The 27287-nt window shown below is 37.0% G+C and overlaps 3 protein-coding genes across 3 annotated transcripts; 1 reads left to right on the forward strand and 2 right to left on the reverse strand.

Moving 5' to 3' along the window:
* Nucleotides 1–1285: 1285 nt before the first annotated feature.
* Nucleotides 1286–5371, reverse strand: LOC113044101 (arginine-hydroxylase NDUFAF5, mitochondrial-like). Its single transcript, XM_026203717.1, has 11 exons — nucleotides 5114–5371; nucleotides 4999–5039; nucleotides 3750–3813; nucleotides 3486–3533; nucleotides 2869–2972; nucleotides 2752–2791; nucleotides 2478–2675; nucleotides 2326–2386; nucleotides 2167–2250; nucleotides 1696–1778; nucleotides 1286–1583 (listed from the first exon to the last, which is right to left on the reverse strand). The coding sequence occupies exons 1-11, from the start codon at nucleotides 5285–5287 to the stop codon at nucleotides 1482–1484; spliced, it is 999 nt and encodes a 332-aa protein (XP_026059502.1). The 5' UTR covers nucleotides 5288–5371; the 3' UTR covers nucleotides 1286–1481.
* Nucleotides 5372–5729: 358 nt separating this feature from the next.
* Nucleotides 5730–11842, forward strand: LOC113044103 (ESF1 homolog). The gene is made up of 13 exons (XM_026203719.1): nucleotides 5730–5793; nucleotides 6317–6779; nucleotides 7348–7619; nucleotides 8463–8576; nucleotides 8670–8779; nucleotides 9308–9460; nucleotides 9579–9693; nucleotides 9767–9926; nucleotides 10030–10188; nucleotides 10798–10922; nucleotides 10996–11092; nucleotides 11214–11296; nucleotides 11373–11842. Exons 2-13 carry the CDS (start codon nucleotides 6353–6355, stop codon nucleotides 11799–11801), a joined length of 2244 nt encoding a protein of 747 aa, XP_026059504.1. The 5' UTR covers nucleotides 5730–5793; nucleotides 6317–6352; the 3' UTR covers nucleotides 11802–11842.
* Nucleotides 11843–14868: 3026 nt separating this feature from the next.
* Nucleotides 14869–18439, reverse strand: LOC113044104 (BTB/POZ domain-containing protein 3-like). Its single transcript, XM_026203721.1, has 5 exons — nucleotides 18350–18439; nucleotides 17506–17703; nucleotides 17303–17393; nucleotides 16989–17107; nucleotides 14869–16414 (listed from the first exon to the last, which is right to left on the reverse strand). Exons 2-5 carry the CDS (start codon nucleotides 17646–17648, stop codon nucleotides 15379–15381), a joined length of 1389 nt encoding a protein of 462 aa, XP_026059506.1. The 5' UTR covers nucleotides 17649–17703; nucleotides 18350–18439; the 3' UTR covers nucleotides 14869–15378.
* Between the last annotated feature and the right edge of the window lie 8848 nt (nucleotides 18440–27287).

Here is a 27287-nt window from a genome sequence, read left to right on the forward strand (position 1 = left end):
CCCAGTACTTATTTACATAAACACAAACTGAGACAAAGACATTTCACCTTAAAATCAAAAGGAAAAAAAATATATTATGCATAAAGAATATCAAGCCCGATTTTGTAACCATAAAGATTTTTGCATTGCGACATTATTTTCGTGGCAATTAAGCAAATTTTTCCAAATAAAATTCTCGTAGTATTATACATTTTGAGTTTTTATTTATGAGGTTTTGCGTAGATGTGGTTCTCATAGTAATACAGAGTTTAAAATCTTTTTATTATTATTATTATTATTATAAGAAAAGTAACATACATTAAAAAAAACCTGTAGAACAACAATACTGCCATGATGGATAAATTCTTACAAATTAAAATAAAATATCATTATTGCCATGAAAATAATATCATAATGGAAAAAATACTATGAATACAAAAATAGCTTTTTTTCTTTATACGTTGAGGTGAAATATGACCTCGATTCTGACACTAATGAACTCGCTCAGGAAAGTTTGAAATCGAGCAGGAATCGTAGAGTGACTTGAAATAGAAAAAAAAAAATGGAAGAGAAGGATCCAGAGTAGCTGTAAATAATTGAGTTGTGCCTTGCTGGCTTTAATTGAGCTTTAAACGCTTCAAAGAATAGGAAATCTGGACTTCATCTGACAACAGATGGTCACTGAAACCTGCTCCAAACGTATTGTGTTTACATCGAGGACCACGAAGCCTGTTTCTGTGGACTGACAGGACGTCCTGTAGCTGCTACTTGGCTTTGTGATTCACTTTAAATCATGTTTACGTTGCTGCGTATAATGTATCTCTACTACTTTAGACTGGATTCAGATGAAGTAATATGAACAGCAGCCTGTTGTTGGCTCCATATTAAATAAATTGAAGCAAATCTGTACTAATATCCATGATACTCAGGCTAACATTGAGAAGTTTTGTTGTTATTATTATTTATAACCACTAAATAGCACATGAAGTGTGAGCTAATGTCTTCCAGAGAAGAAAAAAGAATGCTTTTGATTCAGTCATACTCAACGTCCTGGTTGCAGTTTGAGCAGAATATGCTGTAATAACATGTTCACTCACAGATATTGAACTCTTGATGATTCATTTTCAGCACTATGAAGCCATATGTATATGTAAATGTACTGTAGACTTGATCTGTACAGGGGAGGAAAGGCATATACTGCTATATTAGCCGTTAAACACTAGAACGCTTGTTTTCTCTAAAAGAGTACCGAGAGGAAGATGTATACATTTTTAAAACACTATTTTGATTTCTGAGAACTGAATGTAATAATTTGTGAGTATCATAATTTTGTAACTCGGTTTTAGAGAGTAACAAGAATTGTTTCGCACCGTATTATTATCATTGTTTATTTATGTTGGAGTACATTGTCAAAGACGCTTTGTTGATGCAACATTCGTGTGTATTCATGTTCATGCAAGTAAAGCAGATGATCCAGAGTTGATCTGAGGATTCTTCCTGTCCTAGGATTTTTCACTGGTTTTCTGATGGTGGGTCTGAAGTTTGCCTATTTTTGACAGATCTGCAAACGAGACATTCGCCGAACCCCTTTTAGCAGGTTTCGCCTGTAAAATCATCACAAGATGGCAAAGTCAGAATCTCCCTACAATTCCACTTTTGGAGGAATGTGATTGGCTGTGCTCTGTTCCATGCTTGACCAATGAAAATGCAACAGACCTGAGACTCATGAGGCTTCCAGCCAATCATGTAGAGGATCTGAAATGTAGCTGGAACTGAACCGTCTTCATTGCCATACATCTCTAGAAGAAATCAAATTAACAGAAAAACACAATTTCTAGGACCATCAGGTAAACCAAACACATTTTTATTGTCTCTACATCAGTCCTTCACAACTTTTTTGACTCCAAGGTTGCAAAGACAATAAAATAAAGTATCCTTGTAGAAATAATTAAAATCAATACCACTGAAATGTATATTGTCATAACATTCATTTTAAACAAGTATTTAATTAAAATATAACATGCATTGAAGTACATCGTTAAAATAAGTAAAATTTTACCATAACCACTATTCCACATATAATTGTTGTTGTAGAAAATATTAAATATGTGATAAAATAAATGCAATGGAAATTTAAATTGTCAGATTGACTTCAAATGTTCAATTCGATGCAGTTTGCGCTCTCACCTTTATAAATGGCAGCTGCCGCCAGTATGGTGTCTCTGTGTAGAAGTGACTTCCTGTTCCACGCACAGTTGCTTTCACCCATACCTGAAGCACATGAATAAACTAAACACATCCTCCTTCTCATAACGTAACCTAAGACACCCAGTTTAAAGAGCTTACCTTTTAAGTCACTCATGACCTCCAGCATACCAGGATAATGGACCTGGACTTCATCGATGTCCTGAATGATGACACAAAAACGCCTCGGTGTAGTCACAGATAATTCAACCCAATACTTAAATCGGTGTAATCAAACGTTGATCAAGTCATACCACAGTGAGCATGTTGAAGCCGGCCTGTCCCAGCAGGTTGCCCAGATCTGTGACGGCCGTGTAGGGTGAGATATGAGGTGCAAAGCCGCCCTCCCTCTCAAGCTCGGCCAACTGCAGAGAGCATCGCAGCTCGTACAGCGTCTCGCCGCCGACCATTGCTCCAATGAACACGCCGTCCGGCTTCAACACCTGGTGGATCTGAATCACAAAAACAGGCTATTTTGTGTTCTTCATAATGTGCGACAGCACTGCACACTTGGTTTGATCCTCATACCTGTCTAAAAGCTCCAGGGAGGTCGTTGATCCAGTGCAAACTGAGGAGAGAAATACGGCTTTATAAATGACAGTCGATTCTTTAAATTCCCCATCATGCACTGGGGCAGTACTGTACCTCAGGCTGCTGAGCACTAGGTCAAACGTGTTTTCTTTAAATGGCAGGAACTCCTCATCTGCCACAACACAATGAGTAGGCATCTCACATTTCTTCCTATTTCTCTGAAGAACAAGGAAGAGAAAGAAGTTTCACCAAGGCTGCATTTGTCCGATTAGAAATACAGCAAAAAAAAACATAATTCTGTGAACTTTATTTCAAAGTTTTAAATAACCGGTTTCTATTTGCTTATATTTTAAAGTGTGATTTAATCCTGTGATAGTAAAATGTGATGGTAAATGTCTTTAGCATCACATGATCAGAAATCACTCTAATATGTTGTTTTGCTGCACGAGAGATATTTCTTGTTCCATAGCAATGTAAAAAAATGTTGTTGTTTTATCGATGTATCAATGTTGAAAACAGTTAGCAAAATTTTTGTGGAAACCATACAGCAAGTTCAAAAGAACAGCATTTATTTGTAATAAAAATCTTTTTGCAACATTAGAAATGTCTTCAGTGCCACTTTTTCTCAATTTAATGCATTCTTAAGCAATGAATGGGCATAACTAAAGCCATTCATGAATTTTTTTACGGTTTATGTCACAGCTGTGCATTAGTAAAATAGAGTCTCTTACCAGGGAAGAGTCTGAAATGTCTGTTAAAAAGAGACGTTCAACAATGTCCTGAGAAGAGAGAGAATAGGAATTATTTACTTTCTTATTTGAATAAAAAAATACAATTATAGAAAACAAAGAGCTTGTCAGCCTTAGTCTGTTTTCGCTTAATCTGAACATTCATCAAAAAAATATCTCATTATGTATCACAACATGAATGTAAGCACCTAAAGGCCAATTTTCTTTTAAGAGTACTATTCACACTATTGTTATGAACGGCTGTACCTTATTCAAATGCTCTGCGATGTGACTCTTCCCACATCCTACATCCAGAGCCAGAGGGAACGTCCTGCAATCACATTCAGGGATCAGTTATTATTTACTCACCCTCATGTTATTCAAAACCACATGACTGTATTTATTCTTGTGAAAGCAAACAGGATATATTATTCAGAATGTCAGATTTGCTGTTACAGTGAAAGCAGATGGGGATGGAGTTGTTGAGCTCTCGAAACTCTAGCACTCTCTATTCTAATTCTATTCTTAAAAAAAACCAACACTGGCTTCTCTATTCTTTTTTGTATTCTATCTGTTTGTTTTCTTTTTATTTATCATACAATTAACAAAAAGCTAAAAAAAAAAGTGTGTGGGGGGGGGGGGGGGACTCTAACACTAGCTTGCTCTATTCTTTTTCTATCTGTTTTTTAAATTTATTATAGAATTGTAAAGTGTTAAGCTAACTGAGATTTGTTATAGCACTTGCATATCATTGCTCTTTTGTTGATATTGATTGCTTCCATTGTCCTTATTTGAAAGTCGCTTTGGATAAAACCATCTACAAAATGACTACATGTAAATGCAAAATAAAAAAATAATACTTAAATTTGTCTGTTCATTACACATATCTATCAAATGACTTCAGAAGACTTGAAATATAGCAACACAAGTATTACGGACTACTTTTTATGATGCTCTTTCAGAGCTCAACAGTCCCAGTCCTCATTCATTTCTATTGTATGGCAAACAGTAGTGCTGTCAAAAGAATTAATCACGATTAATCGCATCCAAAATAAAAGTTTTGGTTTACATAATATATGTATGTGTACTGTGTATATTTATTATGTATATATAAATTGCACACACATACAGTATATATTTTGAAAATATTTACATTTACACATTTAAATATTTATATTATTATATTTGTATTAGATATTTAATATATATATTTTCTTAAATATATATACATGCATGTGTTTGCATTTATATATACATAATAAATATACACAGTACACACACATATATTATCGTAAACAAAACGTTTATCTTGCATGCGATTAATCGCGATTAATCGTTTGACAAACTGACCGCACTAGTAAACAGCAGACTGGATATTCTGTTTTTCTATTCCACAACACAAAATAAAGTCATACAGAGTTGAAACTAAGAGACACACGATTTTTTTTGTCTGATCTGTTTCTTTAAGAACTAGTGTCAGGATGATTAAAAGGTATTTTAATAAGCGGGCAGTGACCTTGAGACGTCGTAAACTCTGTCTGCTAATCTGCTCCCCACCTGCAAACACAACGAAAGCAGAAGTTTATTGACAAAGCTTCAGTTCTCCGGGAAACAGTAATACACCACCTCACCTCGTCTCGGAGGTAATCGTATTTGTCGCTGTCTAGTAAAGATGAAGCCCATTGCTTCTGGCTTCGCTTCATGCTCCTGTCAAACACGTTCATAGCGCCTCTCTGAGAGGAGAGACCCCTCCATCCCCTCCACAGACATCGCAGAGACCGGAGGCTTTTCACACTGACACTCATGCTTCCGTGCTAGTTCTCATTATAACACATAATGTGTACAGTAACTCTTTCAAACACAACCTTCTGGTGTGTGCCTCTACACGGAGCTCAGCTCTGCGCCGCACAACAGAGACTGTGTGTGAGGTAAACTCTGGCCTGGATCAGCTCCGGTGACTGGAACACGGACTGGAGTCAGACATTCACCAAAACAATAACAACCTGTATTATAACTAACATTGATCAAGTTATATTAAAACAGATGTAAAAAGATAGTTCAACCAACAGCAATTCAGCAAATAAATAAATAAAAATGAATAATTAGGTTTCTAATTACTACAGCGTGTTTTTGCAGCGTTAAGCAATGTAGCCAATCGATTATTTACACTCGTCCGGTGTTTTGAGCTCTTCGTCTCGCCGTACGCAAAAAGGGCGTGGCTAAGGCTTCCAAGATGTAGCGGAAGTAGTAAAGCACCACGGGAAGACACGTGTGTGGAACTGTGCTGTAAAATCGCACGAAAACCAAGTAGGTCAGTATTGGACTTTATATATGTTTTTTTAATCTACTGCGCAGTCAGTTATGTTGTGATTTCTTGGGGTTTTCATAAATTGCTATAATGTTTTGTCAATTAACGACTAGCACAGTGTTTTAGTTATTTGTCATTACATTCTCTACAGTGGTACAGAATTACAGACAGACACTGTAAACAAACAAATACAGACTATCATAACATTTGCATACAGCCAAATGACAAGTAAACATTTGACAAAATGCCTCAGTTTTTGAATTATCTTAAATCTTGCCTTGGTAATACTGCAATATAAAGATTGATAACAAGCCCCAGCTTTTTCATACTTTATTAGTGTCTTTATGTGATTTAAGATTGAATGAAATGAAAACTGATTTAGTTGCACTTGAGTGTTTTCTATACAGAACTTGAATCACATTATTTTGGGTTATCGGTGTAAGAAATGTTTCATGACATTTCTTTTAATGAATATACACTTGGTTCCACATGTACTTGAAATTAACCACTTCTGTGTTTTTCACAGGTTGATGCTTTCATCAGGCTCTTCCTAATAATTACCATGGCCTCCAAAAACAATGTAAGTGGCGACGACCGCTTCTCGAAGGTCCAGAAGGACCCTCGCTTCTGGGAGATGCCCAGCAGAGAGCACAAAGTCAAAATCGACAAGCGCTTCAAGTCCATGTTCCACGACGAACGCTTTAAACTGAAGTATACAGTCGATAAACGCGGCCGACCCGTCAGCCACACATCCACCGAGGACCTCAAGCGCTTCTACAAGCTCTCTGATTCTGAGCAGTCAGACGAAGAAGAGGAAAACGAGAAGAAGGAAAAAAAAGTGAAAATGGCTGATGAGAAATCTCAGGTTGAGGATGAGGAAGAGAGCGGTGAATCTGAAGAGGAGGCAGACACCGAGAAGATCCTGAAGACAAAAGTAGCTAAGAAAACCAAAGAGCCGCTGGTGAAGGGAGTGAGAGTGTTTGAAGAAGGTACTGCATTCACTTTGTTTTAGAAATGTGACCCTGGAGCTATTAAGTCTTGAGTAGCACAGGTATATTTGTGGCAATAGCCAAAAATACATTGCATCGGTCAAAATTATAGATTTTTTTTCTTTTATGCAAAAAAATAAAGACCACGTTCCATGATGAGATTTTGTAAATTTCATACTGTAAATCTATCAAAACTTGGTTTTGATTAGTAATATGCATTGCTAAGAACTTCATTTGGACAATTTTAAATATTTCTCAATATTTAGAATTTTTTGCACCCTCAGATTTTCTGGGCCAAATAGATCCTACATACATCAGTGGAAAACTTATAAATTCAGCTTTCAGATGTATAAATCTCAATAAAAAAAAAAGGACCTTTATTCGTGGTTTTGTGGTTCAGGGTCACATAATGCTTTAATATTCGTTATTAATCCTAGTAATGCATCTGATTGTCTCTGATAAGAGAATTTGGCATATATCTTAGAACCGATAAATAATGCATTATTTCCTCTTAAAGACAATACGAATGTTATTTATGGCTTGATACCTTTTGTCTTGTTTTTAACAGATGAGGACGAGGAATCTAGTGTTGAAGAAGATGAGGAAGATGATGGCGTGGAAGAGGGTGAGGATGAGGAGGAGGCTGATGAAGAGAGTGAGTCAGGTGATGACAGCGACAGTGGACCCGATCTGGCTCGAGGGAAGGGTAACATTGAGACCAGCTCTGATGAAGATGATGAGGATGATGATGATGAGCTGAAGGAATATCTGCAGCGTGAGGAAGAGGAGATTGAGCACGACTGGGGAGAGATGTGGAAAGATGCTCCACGCAGTGACGATGTGAGATTTATTAATCATAAACTGCTGTTCAGAAGTTAAATGTTTGAAAGAAGACTCCTCTGCTCATCAAAGCTGCATTAACTAGAGATGCACGATATATATCGGCCACCATATCGATATCGGCCGATAAATGTAAATTTTTCTGTTATCGTTATTGAAACAATAAGAGAATTTGGCCGATATCTTAAAACCGATAAATAATGCATTATTTCCTGCAGAGACGCTTCAGATGTGCTGCTGTTCACCATGATGGTTATTAATTACTTGAAATATAATTGAAAACACTTAGAAAATGAAAATACAGTGAACTGCAACGTGCAGGGCAAGCCTGTCATATTATAATGAGATTATTAGCTACTGTAAAATAATGTAACGGAATCTGTTTTTATCTTTGCATTGTTTCATTTATTTGTAAGGCTGCTTTATGTTTGATTTATGTTGAAGTCTTTAATGCCTTTTAATGATGAGACTTTTTTGGTAATCAGGCTCTCAAAAAGTATGTAAAAATGTGGATTTAGATTTATCGGCCGACGTATCGGTTATCGGCTTCCATAATTAAAGAATTATCGGTATCGGGCGAAAAATTTTCATATCGGTGCATCCCTAGCATTAACTATGACTTCTGCCCTGATAAAATTTGCTGTTTATTATTAGGTTGTAAGGTAGTTGTTAAATTTAGGTATTGGGTAGGGTTAAGGATATAGAATATGTGCATTATAATTACTCGTAAACAGCCAATATGTTAAAAATAGGCATGCTAATAGGCAACTAGTTAATGGTGAGAATTGTTCCTCATAGTGAAGTGTTACTGTTTGTTGCTGTCATGTAATCTCCTGTGTTTAGACTTCCCGACGGTTGGCGGTTTGTAACATGAACTGGGACAGACTGAAAGCTAAAGATCTTCTGGCTCTCTTCAGTTCGTTTAAGCCCAAAGGAGGCGTGGTGCTGTCTGTGACGGTAACTATCACATCAGTTTCCTGCGCATCTCATCTCATCTCAGTCCTGCAGCTGTGAGTCTGACGCGTGTGTGTGTGTGTGTGTGTGTGTCAGATCTATCCGTCTGAGTTGGGGAAGGAGAGGATGAGCGCAGAACAGACTCAGGGTCCGCTGGAGCTCACCGGCCTCCCGGAGAACCCTGACGCAGACACAGAGGAGCAAAGGTACCGCCATACACAGTCATTCACTGGAGCTGTTCAGATCCTTATTGGGGTTTGGTTTCCCAAGATTTGCAGTGACGGGGATCCCAGAATGCATTGCAAACAAGCTTAGTGAAGAAATTCTGTTCTAGATGGCCAATATTTATTTAAAACTTTATTATTATTCATTCATTATTCAAGTTTAAATACAATTTTAAAGAAATTAATGCTTTTATTCGGGAAGAATGCAGTTAATTGTTAAAAAGTGAGTGATTTCGGTCTCAAATAAATGGTCTTCTTACTATTCACCAAAGAATTGTGAAAAAGTTCAACATTTCTCACAAAAATATGAAGCAGGAGAACTGTTTTCAACATGGATAATAATCAGAAGCGTTTCTTGAGCAGCAGATCTGCATATTAAGGATCACGTGACACTTGAAGACTGGAGTTATGATGCTAAAAAATGTTTTTTTTTAAGGATCATTTGATCTATTTAGTTTCGATCAGAGGAAGCGTGGTTTTAACCAGTTAGGGTCTCCCGTGTGTTTTCAGGATCTACCGAGAAAAAGTGCGAGACTATCAGTTCAAGCGTCTGAGGTATTACTACGCCGTGGTGGAGTGCGACTCGGTCGAAACAGCAGCAAAGATTTACGAGGAGTGTGACGGCTATGAGTACGAGAGCAGCTGCTCGATGATCGACCTGCGGTGAGATCTTATAACTCAAACCGTCAAGAGCACAGATCTGGTTTCTAACATTTCTAAGAACTTGGCACTTGTCTTAATGTGACGTTGGCTGGTGTTTGTGGCTCTGGGGGTTTCGCAGGTTCATCCCTGATGACGTGACGTTTGACGACGAGCCGAAAGACCGAGCCACTGATGTGGATTACAGTTCCTACAAACCTAAACTCTTCACATCGACAGCCACCACCACAGCCAAGGTCTGACACGCCGAGTCCTACATCAGATCTGAGCTGCTGACTCAAAGTAGAATAATGTGTGTGCTGTCATTAGGTGGAGCTGACGTGGGATGAAACGGATCACGACCGCGTCACGGCGCTCTGCAGGAAGTTCAATAAAGACGACCTGTTGGACATGGACTTCAAGGCTTACCTGGCCTCCTCCAGTGAGGAAGAAGAGGATGAGGAAGAGGCAGAGCAGCAGAAGATAAAGGGTTAGTGATGACTCAATGATCTAGCAACACTATTCTGAACAGGTGATGGTGCTTTTTTTCATCCGTCAGAAATGTTGTTGTGTTGAATTGAATGTTCTCTCAGCTGAGGAGCCCACTGAGCCTCATCCTGAGGAGACAAAGAGCAGGAAAGAGAAGAAGAGCAGCGAGCAGATCGCTAAATACAGAGAACTACTGAAGAGCATTCAGGACAAAGACAAGGAGAAGGATGACGGCATGGATATGGAGGTCACATGGGTACCAGGTAAAACATTATTAATTCTGAACATTTTAACATAAATATTAATATTTTTAATTAATATACTTTTTTTTTTTTTAAGTAACATTGCATATCACTGTTAAGAATATAGTAATAATATGCATTTTTTCTGTAAATATATTAAACGTATAATAAATATAATGTGTATATATATAATTTTATAAATAATATATATATATTTAAATAAATTCCTTTGTATTTTTTTTATTCATTAAATGTCAATTTTTTTTATATATTTATTATTTTATATAATATTCATTCAGTAAATATAATAAAAAAAAATTGACAAAATATACATTTATCAAAAATGTTTTATGACTGCAAACGTAGTTATGTAACAGATATTACTTTTTGATAAGCACTATATATAAATACATAACTACATTTTGTTTATTAATATAAATATATTTATAAAATATATATTTAACAAATATATTTTTATTTTATTTATTGGTAATAGTTTGTGTGAATATAAAGTAAATATAAACTATATAATATTGTATAATATTATAAATAAATATTATAATAAATACAATTAGGTACATGTTATCTAATATTAACATGTATGTTTTATTAATGATTATTGTTTTTTAGGACTGAAGGAAACAACTGAGAAGCTAGTGAAGAAGAAAATGGAGGGCAAAGATCAGCTGACTCCGTGGGAGCAGTACCTGCAGAAGAGAAAGGAGAAAAAGAAAGAGAAGAGGAAAGGAAAGAAGGTAAACATGTCGCTGGGGAAAGAATCATGTAGTTTGTCCTTCTGACTCACATATGCTCTTTTGTCTCGTGCAGGAAGAAGCGGAGGCGGAGCCTGAGATCAGTGATGATGAACTTCCTGCTGATGTTGACCTCAGTGACCCCTTCTTCAAAGAGGAGCTCGGCTCGAGAGGTCAGTGACGAGTCTGCACTTTATTCCCTTCATGCTTTCTAATATTCAACATCAGAGTTTCTCATACTGCTTTAGGAAGTATCAGACCGTTAGTGCTCTGATCTATATATCCTCTCTGCAGCATCCCTGAAAAACACAAAGAACAAGAAGAAGAAGAATGAAGAGAGGTCACCAGAAGAACAGGAAGAGCTGGAGAGACAGAGGGTATGTTTCTCTGATGGTCATGAATGTGTGTTTGTGGGTAATGCATCATGGGTAACGGCTGTGTCGTGGCATCTAGGCCGAGATGGAGCTGCTGATGGACGACGGAGAAGACGACAAGCACAAACATTTCAACTACGACAAGATCGTAGAGCAGCAGAACCTGAGCAAGAAGAAAAGGAAGAAGCTCCAGAAGAGCAACACGCCACTGGAGGAGGATGACTTCCAGGTGGACGTTCAAGACCCGCGTTTCCAGGCCGTGTTCACGTCCCATCTCTACAACCTGGACCCGTCCGACCCGGCCTACAAGAAGACCAAAGCAACGCAGAGCCTCCTAGAGGAGAAACAGAGACGCCGAGCAGAGGAGGAGGCGCTGAAGAGCAGAGCCTCGCAGGAGACGCCCTCGTCCTCCACTAAAGTCATGGACCCCAGTTTATCACTGCTGGTCAAATCCATCAAGAACAAAACTGAACAGTTTCAAGCGCGCAAGAAACACAAGACCAAATGATTCTGATGAATTCATGCTTGGTTTTCAGGAGTCTGTGTGTGTTACTTTAGTGATGAATTTATGCTTGGAGATGAAAGCTTTTAATAATAAACATCATACTTTCTCCTCTGAATTATGATTGCTTCAGACTTTTGTAGTTGACCAACCGGTCATTTTTGGATGAAATAGTCAAAGGTTTGTTTACACCTCATGATCTGCTGCTTCAGATGGGTGTTTCTAGATAAAAAAGAGAACATTTTAATGTTTAAAATCAAAGAAATTAAGTAATTCATCAATAATTAATATTATAGTTTTTGTGTTCTGTAAAAAAATTATTGAATACTATTTCTTTATTTTAAAGCAAAAGTAGTAGTATTATTATAGTAGTATATTTCTTTTTAAAATTTTATTACATTTTTGATTATTTCATCATCATCACTATTATTAATACCTATTCTTAGTAAGTTATTTAGTTGTAGACAAAAACTAAACTAAAAATAGAAATAAAAACTAGGGTTTTTCAATTATTCGATGCTACAATTTGAAGAAATTCTTATTAGTCTAAATAGTAAATATTTTATTTTTTAAATTTTGATTTGTCGACTGATTTCATTTTGATTCCATTCTTAAGATTCTATTTAGAATACACAACATATACACATGTAGAATTTTGCACGATGTGAAGAAATAGCCTCAACCTCTCCATACAAAACTCAAATGGTCACGTTTGTTGGATATCTTTTCAAATAGATGTTGCAATTCCCTTTTAATGAAACATACACACAGAAAAGCTGGAGTTAGAGTTAGCTTTATTCATGTTGACACAAACGCCATTCACACATTCAAAAAGTCTGTTGGCACTTTCACAGGCACCTCATGTTCTCCACGACAGAAGAAACAGGCTTCCTCACTCATGCCATATATCAAAACACAGCTGTGAATGAATGAAAACCTCTTACACTTGCAATTCCAGTGAATACGACCAGTGCTCAGAGCATGTAAAAACATCTCCACTCATGGTCCAGGAATTTCATGTACGTGTAAGAACCGCTCGGGTAGTTCACATCATTAAACCCAATCCAGAAAAGGCACAAATTACAGAGTAATGTCAATGACACAAGGTTTGATTTGACCGAATAAAGCAGAACCCCAGTCCAGATCACAAGCATTTCAGAAGTAAAACCAACGGAATTAACTTACTGTACATTGTGCCAAAGTGTTACCACAAAAACAGCTACTTTATGAGAAATAGTGCAATTAAGGTTTGACATGGACACAGATATGAAAGAGCTGGAGTGTTGTGTAGTGTTTCAGGTTGAATACCACATATATTTTATCACCACAGTATCATTTGTACAGTTCCTGAAACAAATGCAAATGGTGCTTGGCCTCGCCTCCATGCTGTAACAGATGATTGACGGGGCGATTTCTTACTGGCCTTAATAAACAGTCCCTCTGTCTATGATGTTGTGGTCCCTATATGGCTCGGGTCCCTCCTTTAGTGTCTGAGATTTTTTTTGTTGCTTAAATCCCAAATTTGATTGTTGGAAAAGTGACAGATTAGAACACCTTGAGTTGTGCACCGTAGTGTTAAACTTTGAGGGAATAGTTCAACCAACAATGGATGCTCTGCAGTGAATGGGTGCCGTCAGAATGAGAGTTCAAACAGCTGATAAAAACGTCACAGTAATCCACATTACTCCAGTTCAGTATTTGCTTAGAACTGTTTCTGCTTGTAAACAGTGCTTTATCTGTGCATTTTTCTCTCCTGATTCAGATTAGGCAACTTTTTCAGGACTTTTAGGACTTAAGCGACAGTTCAAAGTTAAAATTTCTTAATGGATTTGTTTCATTCAGCTTCGCAAGATGTTAACTGATGGGCATGCGGATTACTGTGATGTTTTTATCAGCTGTTTTGACTCTCATTCTGACGGCACCCATTCACTGCAGAATAATAACACAAGTGATTTCTCCAAATCTGTTCCCATGAAGGAACAAACTCATCTACATCTCGGATGACCTGAGGATGTGCACATTTTCAAGCAATTTTTTTTCTTTTTAGGTGAACTACTCTTTAAAAAAAAAAAAGTTTGAGTAATAATAGTAATAGTGGGATATCTTAACCAGCCCCACTAGTTCTCCCTCTCCTCATCTTTTCTCTCAAAGTCTTTGTGAAACCCCACTTAACTTTATGCCGCTTACATACAATGTTGTGTTGCACCAAAATGTTATAAAATATAGGATTACATGAATATTAAGTAGAGAAAATAAGTTTTCAGCGAAACGCTTCAAGACAAATTGTGCTTCACGTGTCGAGTAAAAAAAATATTCAAATACTTTAAAGCTCAGTAAAATACGGTTTCATTACGATACGACACACAAGGCGATACAAATATGATTCTGTAGAATAAATCAAGTGAAATTAGATTTTTACACTTCACAAATTAGATTTCAAGATATTAAATAATTTTCCCCACAAGAAACACGTCTGCTGTTAGTAAAGAGTAAAAGTCAGTCACGTGACCGGTAAAACCGTTTGACAAACTTTCACAAAAACAAACCGTGACGCGTAGGTTATTTGTGTTTTACGGTTTTCTTTATCTTTAGCAGACATTTTCTTATTAGTGTCTTTCAATAATGCTTTGAGAGAAAGATTTATCCAGCTAAACGAGTGGATCATAATCTCTTCTCTTAATGAAGAGCGTCACATAAAAATGAAAATGAGATCATTTACTCAACCTCACGTCGTCTGGTTCACTTATGCACCATTTTACGAGCAGTTTTATGTCACATGGCAGCTTTTATGTGAGGAAACTGATCATTATTGATTCAAAATAATTAACACATTATATTGGAAATGAAACTTAAGAGACTCAAATAATCAAAAAAAAAAAAAAAAACGTTGTGGGTTGGTAAACTGATTTGCTCAAATACAGTAAAAACTGTAATTACTGTGAAATATTATTATAATTTAAAGCATCAGTTTTCGATTGAAATATAACATTTTTTTATTCTTATGAATGTTAAACAGCTGTGCTACTGAGTATTATTAAGTATTGCTTATTAAACAGATTTTTTTTCAGGATTCTTTGATGATGAGAAGATTCAAAAGCATTTATTTGAATTAGAAACCTTTCGTAACATTTTATGTCATTGCTGTAATTTCAATTCATTTAATGGATCCTTAAAAGTATTACATTATTTTTTTTTAAATACAGTAGTCGTCAACATTTTGAAGTGGATCAAAACATTTCATCAGAGTTGTCTTAATGGTTTTAGTACAGCTTTGATGAAAGGTTTTGATCCACTTCCAATGTTGCCTACTGACCCCAAACTTTTGTGTGTTGTAAATTACCGCACACCAGTTATATAGACCGCCCCAGTCTCCACTGATCCTGGATTGAAAAAAGCAGCGTAAAATACGATAGTGAGGGTGAGTAAACGATAACCAAACTTCATTCTTTCAGGTGCACAAACACTTCTAAAATAGTCTATATAGATTGTCAGTAATCTCTAATAATCTTTTTGCAGCCTCGGTGCAAATTCAGAGCAGCACTTCCCTAAACATCGGGTTTTAGTTCATCGAAACGGGGCACTCTCAAGCATAAAATATGAGTTCGGGGATCTGCCCCCCCTGCACACCCGTCCCATTGGTGCTGTCTGATGAGCACTGGAACTGGAAGGTCACCTTCCCGCACTGGACCTCCGTCATCCCTTCCTGGCCAAAATAACTCAACTCGTTCCCGTCCAGAACCACGCTGGCCGTGTAGAAGGTGTCAGGTTCTATCTGCACCGGGTGCTCGAAGAAGACGGGGAAGGTGTTGCTGGAGCCGTCGGAGAAGTACTTGATGATGGCGACGCCGAGCGTCACGCTGCCTTGGCGCTTCAGCTCGATCTTGGCCTGGTACTCGGCCGAGCCGCAGCTGGAGCCGTACAGCCCGAACCCGGCGATGAAGACGCGCTTGTCCACAGCGAACTGGATGCTGTCGCAGCGGCCGCGGTATCGCCACTGATTGCTGCGGTAGGCGCAGGACTGAAAGCGGTGGCACCTCTGCGGCGTCAACCCTTTGCGTGGCTTGCAGACGAACTTGAGCTCCGGTTTCTTGGCCGCTGTGTACCACAGGAAGATATCGTTGGTTTCGTTAAGCGTCAGCACGCCGGATTGCGCAACACCGTTGGCGAAATCATCAAGCGCCATCGCCGGGATGCGTATCAGGTAGATGTTCTTTCCCAAAACAAGCCGTTTGTTCTCGATGGTGGGCTGGAGCTCCTGTCGGAGACACTCGGCCTCTGCCCAGCTCAACGCCGCCTCCAGCACCACCATCTCTTTGGCGTTGAGCGTCTCGCGCCGCAGGATGCTCTCCAGAGTCTGAGCGTCGATGTCGCAGAATCCCTCGGAGCGGAGCGCGAGCTCGGCCTGCGCGTCGATCACCTCCCAGCAGCGCTGCGTGAGGTCGGGCTCCTCGAACAGGCAGCTCTGAGAGAGCAGGACGCAGGCGTTTCGCGCACTCAGGCTGGTCTCCAGGAAGTTGACGCAAGCGCGGGCCAAGTGGGGAACGATGTATTTTTTGGCGGCGTACAGCGTGGCGAGAACGGTGTCTGCACACAGGTCGATCTCATCACAGTAGATATACCTGGAAACCGAACGCAAACAATTCTGTAAATTCTACTGAATGCTGCTGTCATTTAAACAAATGAAAAACAAACCGAATACTAAACATTCACTCAAACTGTTAAACTGATAACCAGATCATTTGTTACGAAAAAAAAAAATGTTTATAAATAAATTAATTGAAAATGTATTTCCCTATATTCATAAAAACTCCTGTCAAATAAATAATATTTTTATCCTTAAAGTCCCCATAACATAACAATTTGAGGTGTTATAATATAATAAAGTAGAATTTAAATGCTTTTAATAAAAAAAAAAAATTCTTTAAAGAAAATTAAACCTTACTTTATTGGACCTCACCTTAGATTTTCATCTTTAAACACATCACAACATTATTTTAGTACTTTAAAATATTAAACTATAAAATTAAAAATAAATAAATACAGAATTATTTTATATTTATATTGTTTATATTATTAGAAAGAATAAATCACTAGTGTTCTCAGACTTTAGGACCTCACGTACTATCTTCATGACCCCATCACAAAACAATGAGTGAAAATGTTTGGTTTCAATAATAGCTTTGAAAGCCGTACTTCAACATGGCCAGGAATGACGCTGGCTCCACATCGGGGATCCGGATCTCATCCTTATCTTCAGCCAGTTCTCCGTAGAACATGGCATGAAATACAGAACTGCCCACAGCCAGGACATACTGAAAGAGTGAAAGACAACGGCCTCAAAAAGAGATTACAAGCATCCCCCAAGAACATGTCCCAGTCATACATAGGGGGGAGAAATATGATTTTCCATTATATACATGCATTTTAGTTCTTTAATTTGTTGCATTGACTTGATCCTTTATTGTATTAACTGGATCCACTGTCAGTGTATTTGTAAGACTCTGTACCTTGTGTCCCGGCACTCTCTGGGTTCCTCCGGGAGGTCCCACCACAAAATGAATATCAGCCATCTGCTCGTTGTTGAACATGACTGCGTTTCTGCAGAGGACAAACGAACGAGACCCTTACATCCAGTGCCATCAATGCAACATCACTTGCTGTCTATGTAGGCAGCATAACAGAGCAATGCACAAGAGAAAGAGTGATTCACCTCTCTCTGATGGAGGGGTACAAGCCTTGCCAGTTACATCCCTGGATGGTGTTGTTGTTGCTGACGTTCTGCTGCTGGATCTGTTGAACAGCGCTGGGTGCGACAGTGGCCAGTTTTTTGGCAGGAAACAGCTCAGCGGCCATTTTACCAAAACATGTCAATTAATCAGGAGGATTTCATGACAGAGGATCTGGCAACCTGAAAAGACAAAACACTCCAGATATTCAGGATGACACAAAAATCATTTATTATATAAATACAAACACACAAACTCATTTGATACAAATGCTTGAAATTACTCTTTGTTTGCATTTAACGTTGATTTTACCGTTAATAACATGCATTTAGAGTTTATTAGATTATCAATCAAACTGTCATTAGCAACCATTATATATATTTTTTAATATATGTTTATCCATGTTATCTTAAACATCACCTACATTAAACTGGTGCTAAGAGAAGCAATTCACATATAAAAATATATATATATAACAATAATAATAATAAAAAGTGAATTCACATTCCTTCCTAGCCTCGCATAATGTTAAACAGTTAGCAAACATAGCTAAAGCTGCGATAATCCTCCCGATATCACACAACCGCAAAAACAACGTTAAATAAGTGTCTGAATGATCTAGAATCTAGACTGCATTTAGTAAATGGTTTGATAACTGTAACATCAATGATAACAGATGATGATCTGAATTCAGATGCAAGCAACAGGAAATAAACAAAAGCAGCCATCGGGCTCACAAACCTACAATAACACCAAAACGTCAAACTCAAACACCATCACGACATGCCTGCGCTCATTAACTAATAACAGTTCAATAGCAGTAATTACCAGAGGCTGATTAATGCAGCAGGTTTAGTGATCGAGTGAGGAAAGTTTGCAGCTGGTTTGCGCATCAACATCCGCCTGATCGACTGCGCATGCGCGGTGGAAGCGCTTCACAAATCAATTCTACAATTATTATTTGTGAGAAAGAGAGAGAGAAAAAGAAAGTTAAAAGTAGGAACTATGTACTTTCCATAATTTATTTGAGTTGGGTTAATATTTAGAAACAAAAACTGATGTTAAGGGAAACCGTAGAAGATAACTTTTAATACAGCGATGTTGTGATGTGATTAGATGTTTCTCACAAACTACAATTATTAGCTGAAAGACAAATCGTTACCAAATTTGTTTAAAGCCAATCATATATTTCATATTTCAAACATATATTTTTTATTGATATATACGTCCAGCAGGTGGCACTAAATGCAAGGTTTTACAATAATCGATAAGCTTTTAATGACGTCTCTTTTTTGACGCCAAATTGACGTATGCTTTTTATGTTATTTATTTATTGCGCATTTATTTTTTTGTTTTACGCACACACACACACACACACACACACATTCATATAAATATATATATATTATATTATTTAAAATCCCATGCTACGTGTACTGTGTTAACCTAACTGAGACTTGTTATAGCACTTATATATCATTGCTCTTTTTGTTGTTTTTGATTGCTTCCACTGTCCTCATCTGTAAGTCGCTTTGGATAAAAGCGTCTGCTAAACGAATAGTAAAAAAAAAATCCTTTATATATATATATAACAATGGAATTAATGGATAATTATAATACAAGAATGTTTAGCTCAAAACATTCTTGTATAAGTAATACAGTTGCAAATAATTGGAAATGTTAATTGTTTATAACAGTCTCTCTTGCCACTTACAAAACATGCATTGCAAAAAGATATTGGATTTTTGAGCCACATTTTTAGACGTCTACTATCATCCTAAGCATCTTCAGCCTTAAACATGGAGGTCAGTGTGTGAAATTCACAGACTGCAAAGAATCTCTCTTATTAGTGATAAAATAACAAATATTCAGACCCATCGCTGGAATCCCACGGCCAGCAAACCTCTGACTGAACATCGACCCTGGAAAGCAGCTTGACTGGAGCTTAACAGCAAAAAGAGTCACAGGAATGCAACGCTGATGCAAAGGCTTCACCTAATGATTTACTAATTACACTATAGAGGCCTGGGCTTTTGGGGGATGCTGGGTAACGGGTCTCTCAGTCAGACTCCGACAGGCGGAAGGGAAGGGGTCCGTAAACAAGCCACACTTTTATTGTCTGGACATTGATTTGTATCTCTCAGACCGATTCTAGGCCATTTAAAGGCTTATTTAGAGGTTTTTAAACTAGGAAATGACCATTGTTTGCCTGTCTACAGTAGTTATGGTCAGTTTGAACACAAAATTGTTCTTTTTGATTGTTATGTGGAGTCTCATACTATGTTTACTCTTCTATTCATAGAGCCGGTCTGTTTTCTTTGCTTTTCCATAAAGTCTGAGATTAAACTGCTGTGGTAAAGCTTGTGAAATGTCATATTAAAATATGAGTTTATTAAAACATCAGTTTGCTTTTATAGGATGGTTGATCTGGTTATGGCAGACACAAAATCATGCACAACACTAAAAGAAACCAGAATGTGCCCACGTAGTATTTGGACACTTAGCCACACTTCTAAGTGGATGAATTTCATTGTATTCACAAACAAATCCTGCTAAACCTTGTCTCAAAACTTATTTTCATTCATTTTCAACAGCATATCTACTATTTTAGCTTAAACTTATTTTTATGAAATATTATCATAAAAAATAATTAAAATCTCAAAACATACAAAAAATGGCCAAAACATTTTTTTTATCAAATATGAATCAAAATATACTTGCATATTTTCTACCAATATATGTTTTGACTATTTTTGAATGTAAAATAAAAAAATATATATAAAGATATATATATATATTGTTGTTGTTGTATTTTAAATATGCAAAAAAACAGTGTAAATTTTCTTACATTAAAAAAAAAAAAGAAAAAAAAAAATTATATATATATATATATATATATATATATATATATATATATATATATATATATATATTTATATATATATATAATTTCTTTTTGATAAAATAGATTTTTACAAATGTACACTATCAATCCAAGAATTTTTATTTTTTAAAAACATTTTAACATTATTGATTTTAACAAAAATCTGCAAGGACCATAATTTCCAATGTTTCAAAAAATGTAATATTACATTATGTGAAAAAACATGAATAAATGATTAGAAATTTAGTTTTGATCTCTAATAGGCCATTCCATTCTGCATTTAGCCTAATTGTAGGTTATATAAGATTTATTATTATTAAGGTTTATTATAATAAGATTTTTTATTGCCAGTTTATTTTCTTGCCCTGAAAAGCATGTTTAAATATATTTTGGTAAATTAAGGTCTAAAGCTAAATGCATTTTCTATTTCACAAATATATTTAATTGAGCTTCACTGTATGGCAAGTGTGGCTGTGCTGTCTTTCCTACAAATATATGCCACTTGGTTTGGTATTTAGTTTTTTTATCAATAATATCCTGACATTTTTATGTGTGGTATAAATCTCCAATAGCTTTTAGCGACCACTGTATTTGCAATTTATATTTTAGTAACCACAGATAATGAGCTGGGATTAACAACATATGCAGTTATATTTACACAACTCATATGGCGTTGCAGCCATAACATTATACAGTATCTGCAAATACAGATATCGTATCATTTTAGTTGAATGTGGCTGCTAATGAAATCTCATGTTCTCTTTTTCCTCTGTAGTGAGCGGCGGTGATTTATGCCCCAAGTGTATTGTGGGATATCAGAGACTCTGAACACAGGGTTGGTAAGACTTTTCCTTCTCCACAAACATTTTAAGTCTGGCCTTTGTGAGTTTTTTCCTTCTTTTATTTGATTATCTGTCATTTTGCAAAATGCATTTTGTACCAAACGTTTATGATTTTGAGAAATTGCTCTGAGTTATGATCATTTGAGCCCACCAGAGCCCACAGTGTATATATAAGTTTATTTTAGAATTGATCTCAAAATATATTTCAGCATGCTTTCAACATGTTCCACTAATATTTAAAACTCTTTAAATGTTTTTTCTTTACTTCTTTCTATAAGTAGATCAGTATTACCCAGCTCTATTCGCAATGTACTTTTCTTCCTAACAGTCCTGTCATGGTGTCACATTTAATGTTGTTTTGTTGTGAGTGACGGCACATGCATTCAGCCCCAAACCCCCCAAGATCCTTTTCAAATCCTTGAGCGAGCAGATTGGCCAAAGTCAATTAGAAGTCTATTACAATGAAATGCTGTTTATGGAGATAAAGGATGAATTAGCCGTACTAACTCTCTTTATTCATAGCCTCTCTCTTTCTCTTATTCTGTCAAGTGGCATTCATTGAATTGAATAATACGTCTCATGCCTGGGAACCGCAGCGTTTGGACTGAACACATGGTGTGATAATAGGAGACTCTGTATTCATAGGCTGGTCAGTTCCTGCCCCTTGTATTGTGCACAGGCTTTCTCAGGGCTTAGTGTATGTGTTGTGGAGAAGGAAAGGGTGGTTACAGTGTTTCTCGAAGGGTATTGTAGTATGTTTAGTGAGGGCTCGTATTGTTCATTTGGCTGCGAGTGAGAGGAACAGACGGATGGGCTGCACATCCAGGTGCATTCTGGGATACGCTGTGTCTTGATCCAACCCCTTCTTTGTCACATCATCCATTGTCATAATCTCAAGCTGTGTGTGTCTCTCATTGACAGTCATTATGAGAGCGTGCTACTCTTACACACCTTTTCCAGAGATTCCTTCAAAGAAAAGGCAGTTCTGTACCTTAGGAAAAAAAGACAAAACAAAAAAAGGACAAACTAAACTAAACAGCAAGTAAAACACAAACAAAACTAAACAGAACTGAAAAAAAAAACACCTAATAAAACTAATCAAGATAAAGCTGCAAGTAAAAAAACCAAAGAAAAGCAAACAAAACGGAACGTATTAGTAATAAACAAATTAGTAATTAGTAATATGCAAATAAAAAGACAAAAGCCTATCAAAATTAAACTAAACTACAGCAAGTACAAAGAAAAACAAAAGCAAAGAAAACTTAACAAAAATCTCTAAATAAAAAAACAAATAAGCATGTAAAAGGACATAAGCAAACAAACCTAAACAGAACTAAACAAAACTAATCAAGATCAAGCTGCAAGTATAGACAAAACAAAAGAAAAATAAACTAAAATAAAATAAACAGTAAAAAATAAAAATAAAAATAAAATTAAACAACAAATCAAAAGTAAACAAAACTGAACAAAAAGCTATAAAAAAGACTAAACAAAACAAAACCAATAAGCAAGAAAAATGACAAACGTAAACAAACCTAAACAGAGCTAATCAAGATCAACTGCCAGTAAAAAGACAAAAGAAAAGCAAATAAAACTAAGCTAAAATAAACTAAACAGTAATAAACAAATCTAAATTGCTAGTAAAAAGACAAAAAAGCAATCAAAACTAAACAACAAATAAAAAACAAAGGCAAAAAAAAAAAAAAAAAAAAACGGAACAAAAAAGCTAGTAAAATAAAATAGATAAAAAAATAAGCAAGTAAAATGATTAAAAAAAAACAATTAAAACGAAACAAGACCAAACTTCAAGTAAAAAGACAAAATCAAAAACAAGCTAAACTAATCAAAAAAGCAAATAAAAAGACAAAACAAAACCAAATACACAATTCATAGATATAGATAGATAGATAGATAGATAGATAGATAGATAGATAGATAGATAGATAGATCAGACCAGCACTAACCAGCATAAACCAGTCTGCAAATGTAGTTCTGGGTCTTTCTTTCTGTCCTCCGCTGGTCAATCATTCAGCTGTAGGGACCTGTGTTCACCACCAATGAATGGTCAATAAAGAGCCATCACTTTTCTCTGCATTATGCTTGAAAGAAAAGCATCTCAGAAAGCTCTTCTCTGGGCCAAACGGTCACCCTGCCATCTGTGCTGTGGTTCTCCGCCCTCCTGCGAGTGGTTGAAAGGGATAATGGAGTCTTGAATAAGTTTTGAATACTTGAGAATAGACCGTCCCTTATTATTTCCACCAGCATCTGCCTGCCGCTCCATTGATGTGCTCCGTGTATTTACTCCACTCAATTAAACCACTATATACTCCATTAGCGACAACAGAGCCAATCAGAAACTGCCACACAATAGAGACGGATGAAGGCCCTTCTCTCGCTCCTTCAAGAGGAGGAGATCTCTATTCAGAGGAGCGCTGGAACAGCTGCTGATAATCTGCTTCTGCACTGCTAGCAGTGTCTTGCTATTGTCATGTCAATAGTTTCAAACAGGTGTTGCTTTAATTAATGTTGCATTCATAGGCATTCAGGGGCCCTCGGCCTCATAAGGGCACTCTGACAGTTGAAAGAGCAGCCAAACAGACATGCCATCACTCTCTGGACCAGTGTTACAGGCGTTAATGACTTTAAATGGGATTTAAATGAGGCCAGTATGCAAATGTGTCCACTGTTTCGCACTGGGACTCACTTAAATAAATACACACAAACATGCTGTTGAAAGTTAGCATGAGATATTTTTAGACTCTTGGGCTTTTGCCATTTCTTGATAGGAAAAGAAGAGAGATGGCTCGGGTGTGTATGCAAGATTTTAGTCTATAGACCAATAAAGTGTTTTTCACTTTCTCCATGTGAATTTCAGAGAGCACTTCAACAAGGGGCCAAACTAACAAGCTCTTAATCACCAATTTAACTTTAGAATGCAGCAACAAATTTAGAGCTGATGAACTAATCATCATATTAACGGTTAGAGAGTCGGTCTAGTAACCAAAGGTTGCAGGTTCGAGTCTTGCACCAGCAGGTATTGTAGGTTGTGGGAGTGAATATACACCTCTCTCACCTTCAAAACCATGACTGAGGTGCCCTTGAGCAAGGCACCGAACCCCCAACTGCTCCCTGGGTGCCACAGAAAAATAAAATAAAAATGGCCGCCAACTGCTCCATGTTTGTGTTCACTGCTGTGTATGTGTGCACTTTGGATGGGAAAAATGCAGAGCACTTATTCAAAGTATGCATGGTCACATCACTTCATTTTCGTTACTTTCACTTTCATTATGCAAAATTGTTATACCAGGAGATAAAAAACATTATTTATACATTTAGTTTACCACTATGTTTCACATAAAGTTTGTCAATGCAGGTATTCTCCTGCATCGGCTGCAGTTATTGTTGGGTCCACTAGATGGATCACAGTTGGGCTGTTGATTTAAAAATTACTCAAAGAAGATGGAAAAACAACAGAGGTGCTGCGGGCGTGATGCATTTTTGTCTGCTAAAACCTGGAAAAAGGCATAGACAGTAACGGTAATCCATACGGTAATTTCTCTATTGTGCGACACCTCTCCTGTCCCCATGTTGAGAGAAATCGAGAGTAAGTGCAAAGGCAGAGGTACTTCCTTCAGCCTGAGGCTTATTCATTTCACCTTTATTGTAAAAGGGCCTTTAAATTTGTTTTTTGTTGTTAAAAATAAATAAGCAAACCCAGCTCAGGTGAGAAAAGGGAATGCAAAAGTAATGTAATGCATTACTTTTTATGGAGTACCGCAATAGTAAAGTAACTTTCCCCAACACTGAATGTAACTGTAACAGAGGTACTTCCTTCAGGCTGCCATACAGTCGTCATATGCTGTCATACAGTTGCTGGTCCCCATTAACTTCCATACTATGGAAAAAAACTTATTGGGGACAATTGTTTAGTAACCAACATTCTTGAAGTTATCTTTTGTGTTCAACAGAAGAAAGAGATTCACATGGGTTTAGAACAACTTAAAAGAAAGTAAATGATGAGAGAATTATTACAGACTATTTTACCAATGTCCTTACTATTTTACTGGAGCTGGAACATTACAGTTGTGTTGCTGTCTATGGAGGGCCAGAGAGCTATCAGATTTAATAAAAAAATATCTTAATTTGTGTTCTGAAGATGAACGAAGATCTTTCAGGCTTGGAACGACATGAGGGTGAGTAATTAATGACAGATTTTTCATTTTGGGGTGAACTAATCCTTTAAGGCCTAGGTGATGCCAAAACAACAAGATGTCAGCATGTGGTGTATGTGGTGTACCCCTAATTTCTTTGGTTGTTGACGTCATGAAGTGTTACTCAAACATCACCATGACTCTATTCTCTCATAATTGAAATATTTTCCCATCTGAGTGGCTATTTCACTTTGGAGAACCCGATCTGCTTACGAAGCGGCTTTGACCCGTGAAACCGGCACTAAAGACCCACTGGGAAAACTAAAGAAATGGAAATGTTCTGAAGTATGACATTTTAAATTATTTTCCTCTGGTGGAGGTTGCAAGAGAACAAGGAAAAGAGAGGCTAAAAAAATTAAATTTTGAAAGAGGTTACAAAAAAAGTGCCAAAGACTGTTGAAGCGGGCCATCACTCACCGGAGGGCTGAACTCTGGCCCGTGTGGAGACGCTGCATGGCACATTGGCTGGAAACTATGCATTCACTGCAGCGCTGCATGAAGAAGCCATTACCACAGAGAGCCATGGGAAAGACCTCCATCCATTATTCAATCAGTGCAGAGAAGGAATTGCTCGTTTTTTTCCTCATCTTTAACTGTGTTGAATCACCTAGTGCATACTAAAGGCATGCATTAGATGCGAAAACCATCGTCCGATGTGCTTGTTTCTTCACTGTATCAGAGGTGTTTTTCAGGGGTTGATGGAGAACAGTATTTCACAGAATACTTCCTGTCTCGCTTTGGGACTTCCTCTTACTTTGACATATTAGTGTGGTTTGGACTGGGCAAATAGTTTGAGAATACGCTGCTAAACTGTATGGAGTATTATTTGGCCTCTTAAATCCCAAAAAGTGGCATTAATGAGATCCTCAGAGAGGAGAACGTGCTATGAACAGAGTGTTTTTCCTTTTTTAATCAGTCAGGCTTGCAATTTAATCATAGAGGCCATGATAAAATACAACTTGGTGCAGGTTGAAATCTGACTCCATGAGGAGCATCAGTTCTTTGCATGTGTATTAAAAGTTGCAGTCACACTCTTTCTCTCTGTGTCTCTCTTCCCTGAGGCCCATGGGATCCTGAGCTCGTGGTGTCCTCTGCTTTAGGACAATAGGAGGAATGTCCAGTCCTTTCTGTGGCTCAAACAGAGCGTCAGGAGAGGAAGTGGCCTCAGCGCGTTCAGTCGATCCACAGCCTCGGGCCGCAGGGAACCGCTTTCTCATCTAATCCCTGTCTCAGGCTCCTCTCTCTTCTTTTCTCAATCCCTCTTTCGATCGGTTCCCCTCTCTTTTCATTCTTTCAGCTCCAGCTCTCTGTTTAAGCTGTTTTCACGGCATGCTTGATACATTAGAGCACCAACTCACAGCCCCAGCTCCCTTTGTCCAGTAAATCAAAAAATTTAACAAAAGATAAAGCAAGAATTTATTTTGTAATATGAAATTATTACACATTATTATTTGTAATGCATCCGTAATGCAAAAGCATTTTCGTCAACAGGATTAAAATATTATTACAATACATTTTAAGTACACCTTTGTACATTTTATTAGTATTTGTTGTACTGACTATAATTTTCGTCTAAATTGTATTACATTAATGTAATGTGCTTATAAATAAAAACAGCAGCAACACCTTGAAATTAATACACTAAAATGTTACCTTTCTTACACATGTAAAATGTTACATATTATAATATAAATGTGCTTATAAATGCTAAAAACAACAAAAATGGATGCATAATAACATTTTACTAAATTGCTATAAATAAGTACAAATAGTGAAATAGAAAAAATGAGTAAAACATCTAGTTTCTTAACAGTAATTTGGGAAGAAAA

The sequence above is a fragment of the Carassius auratus genome, chromosome 26 (assembly GCF_003368295.1).
Source record: "Carassius auratus strain Wakin chromosome 26, ASM336829v1, whole genome shotgun sequence".
Taxonomy (NCBI): Eukaryota; Metazoa; Chordata; class Actinopteri; order Cypriniformes; family Cyprinidae; genus Carassius; species Carassius auratus.

Coding starts and splice junctions, on each gene's coding strand:
- LOC113044101 (XM_026203717.1), bottom strand. CDS start 5,287: ATGAGTGTCAGTGTGAAAAGCCTCCGGTCTCTGCGATGTCTGTGGAGG. Junction 5,040..5,113: donor ACGATTACCTCCGAGACGAG/GTGAGGTGGTGT, acceptor TTGTGTTTGCAG/GTGGGGAGCAGATTAGCAGA. Junction 3,534..3,749: donor TCGCAGAGCATTTGAATAAG/GTACAGCCGTTC, acceptor CTCTCTTCTCAG/GACATTGTTGAACGTCTCTT.
- LOC113044103 (XM_026203719.1), top strand. CDS start 6,353: ATGGCCTCCAAAAACAATGTAAGTGGCGACGACCGCTTCTCGAAGGTC. Junction 6,780..7,347: donor AGTGAGAGTGTTTGAAGAAG/GTACTGCATTCA, acceptor TGTTTTTAACAG/ATGAGGACGAGGAATCTAGT. Junction 8,780..9,307: donor GCAGACACAGAGGAGCAAAG/GTACCGCCATAC, acceptor GTGTGTTTTCAG/GATCTACCGAGAAAAAGTGC.
- LOC113044104 (XM_026203721.1), bottom strand. CDS start 17,648: ATGGCCGCTGAGCTGTTTCCTGCCAAAAAACTGGCCACTGTCGCACCC. Junction 17,394..17,505: donor TACCCCTCCATCAGAGAGAG/GTGAATCACTCT, acceptor TGTCCTCTGCAG/AAACGCAGTCATGTTCAACA. Junction 17,108..17,302: donor AGAGAGTGCCGGGACACAAG/GTACAGAGTCTT, acceptor TCACTCTTTCAG/TATGTCCTGGCTGTGGGCAG.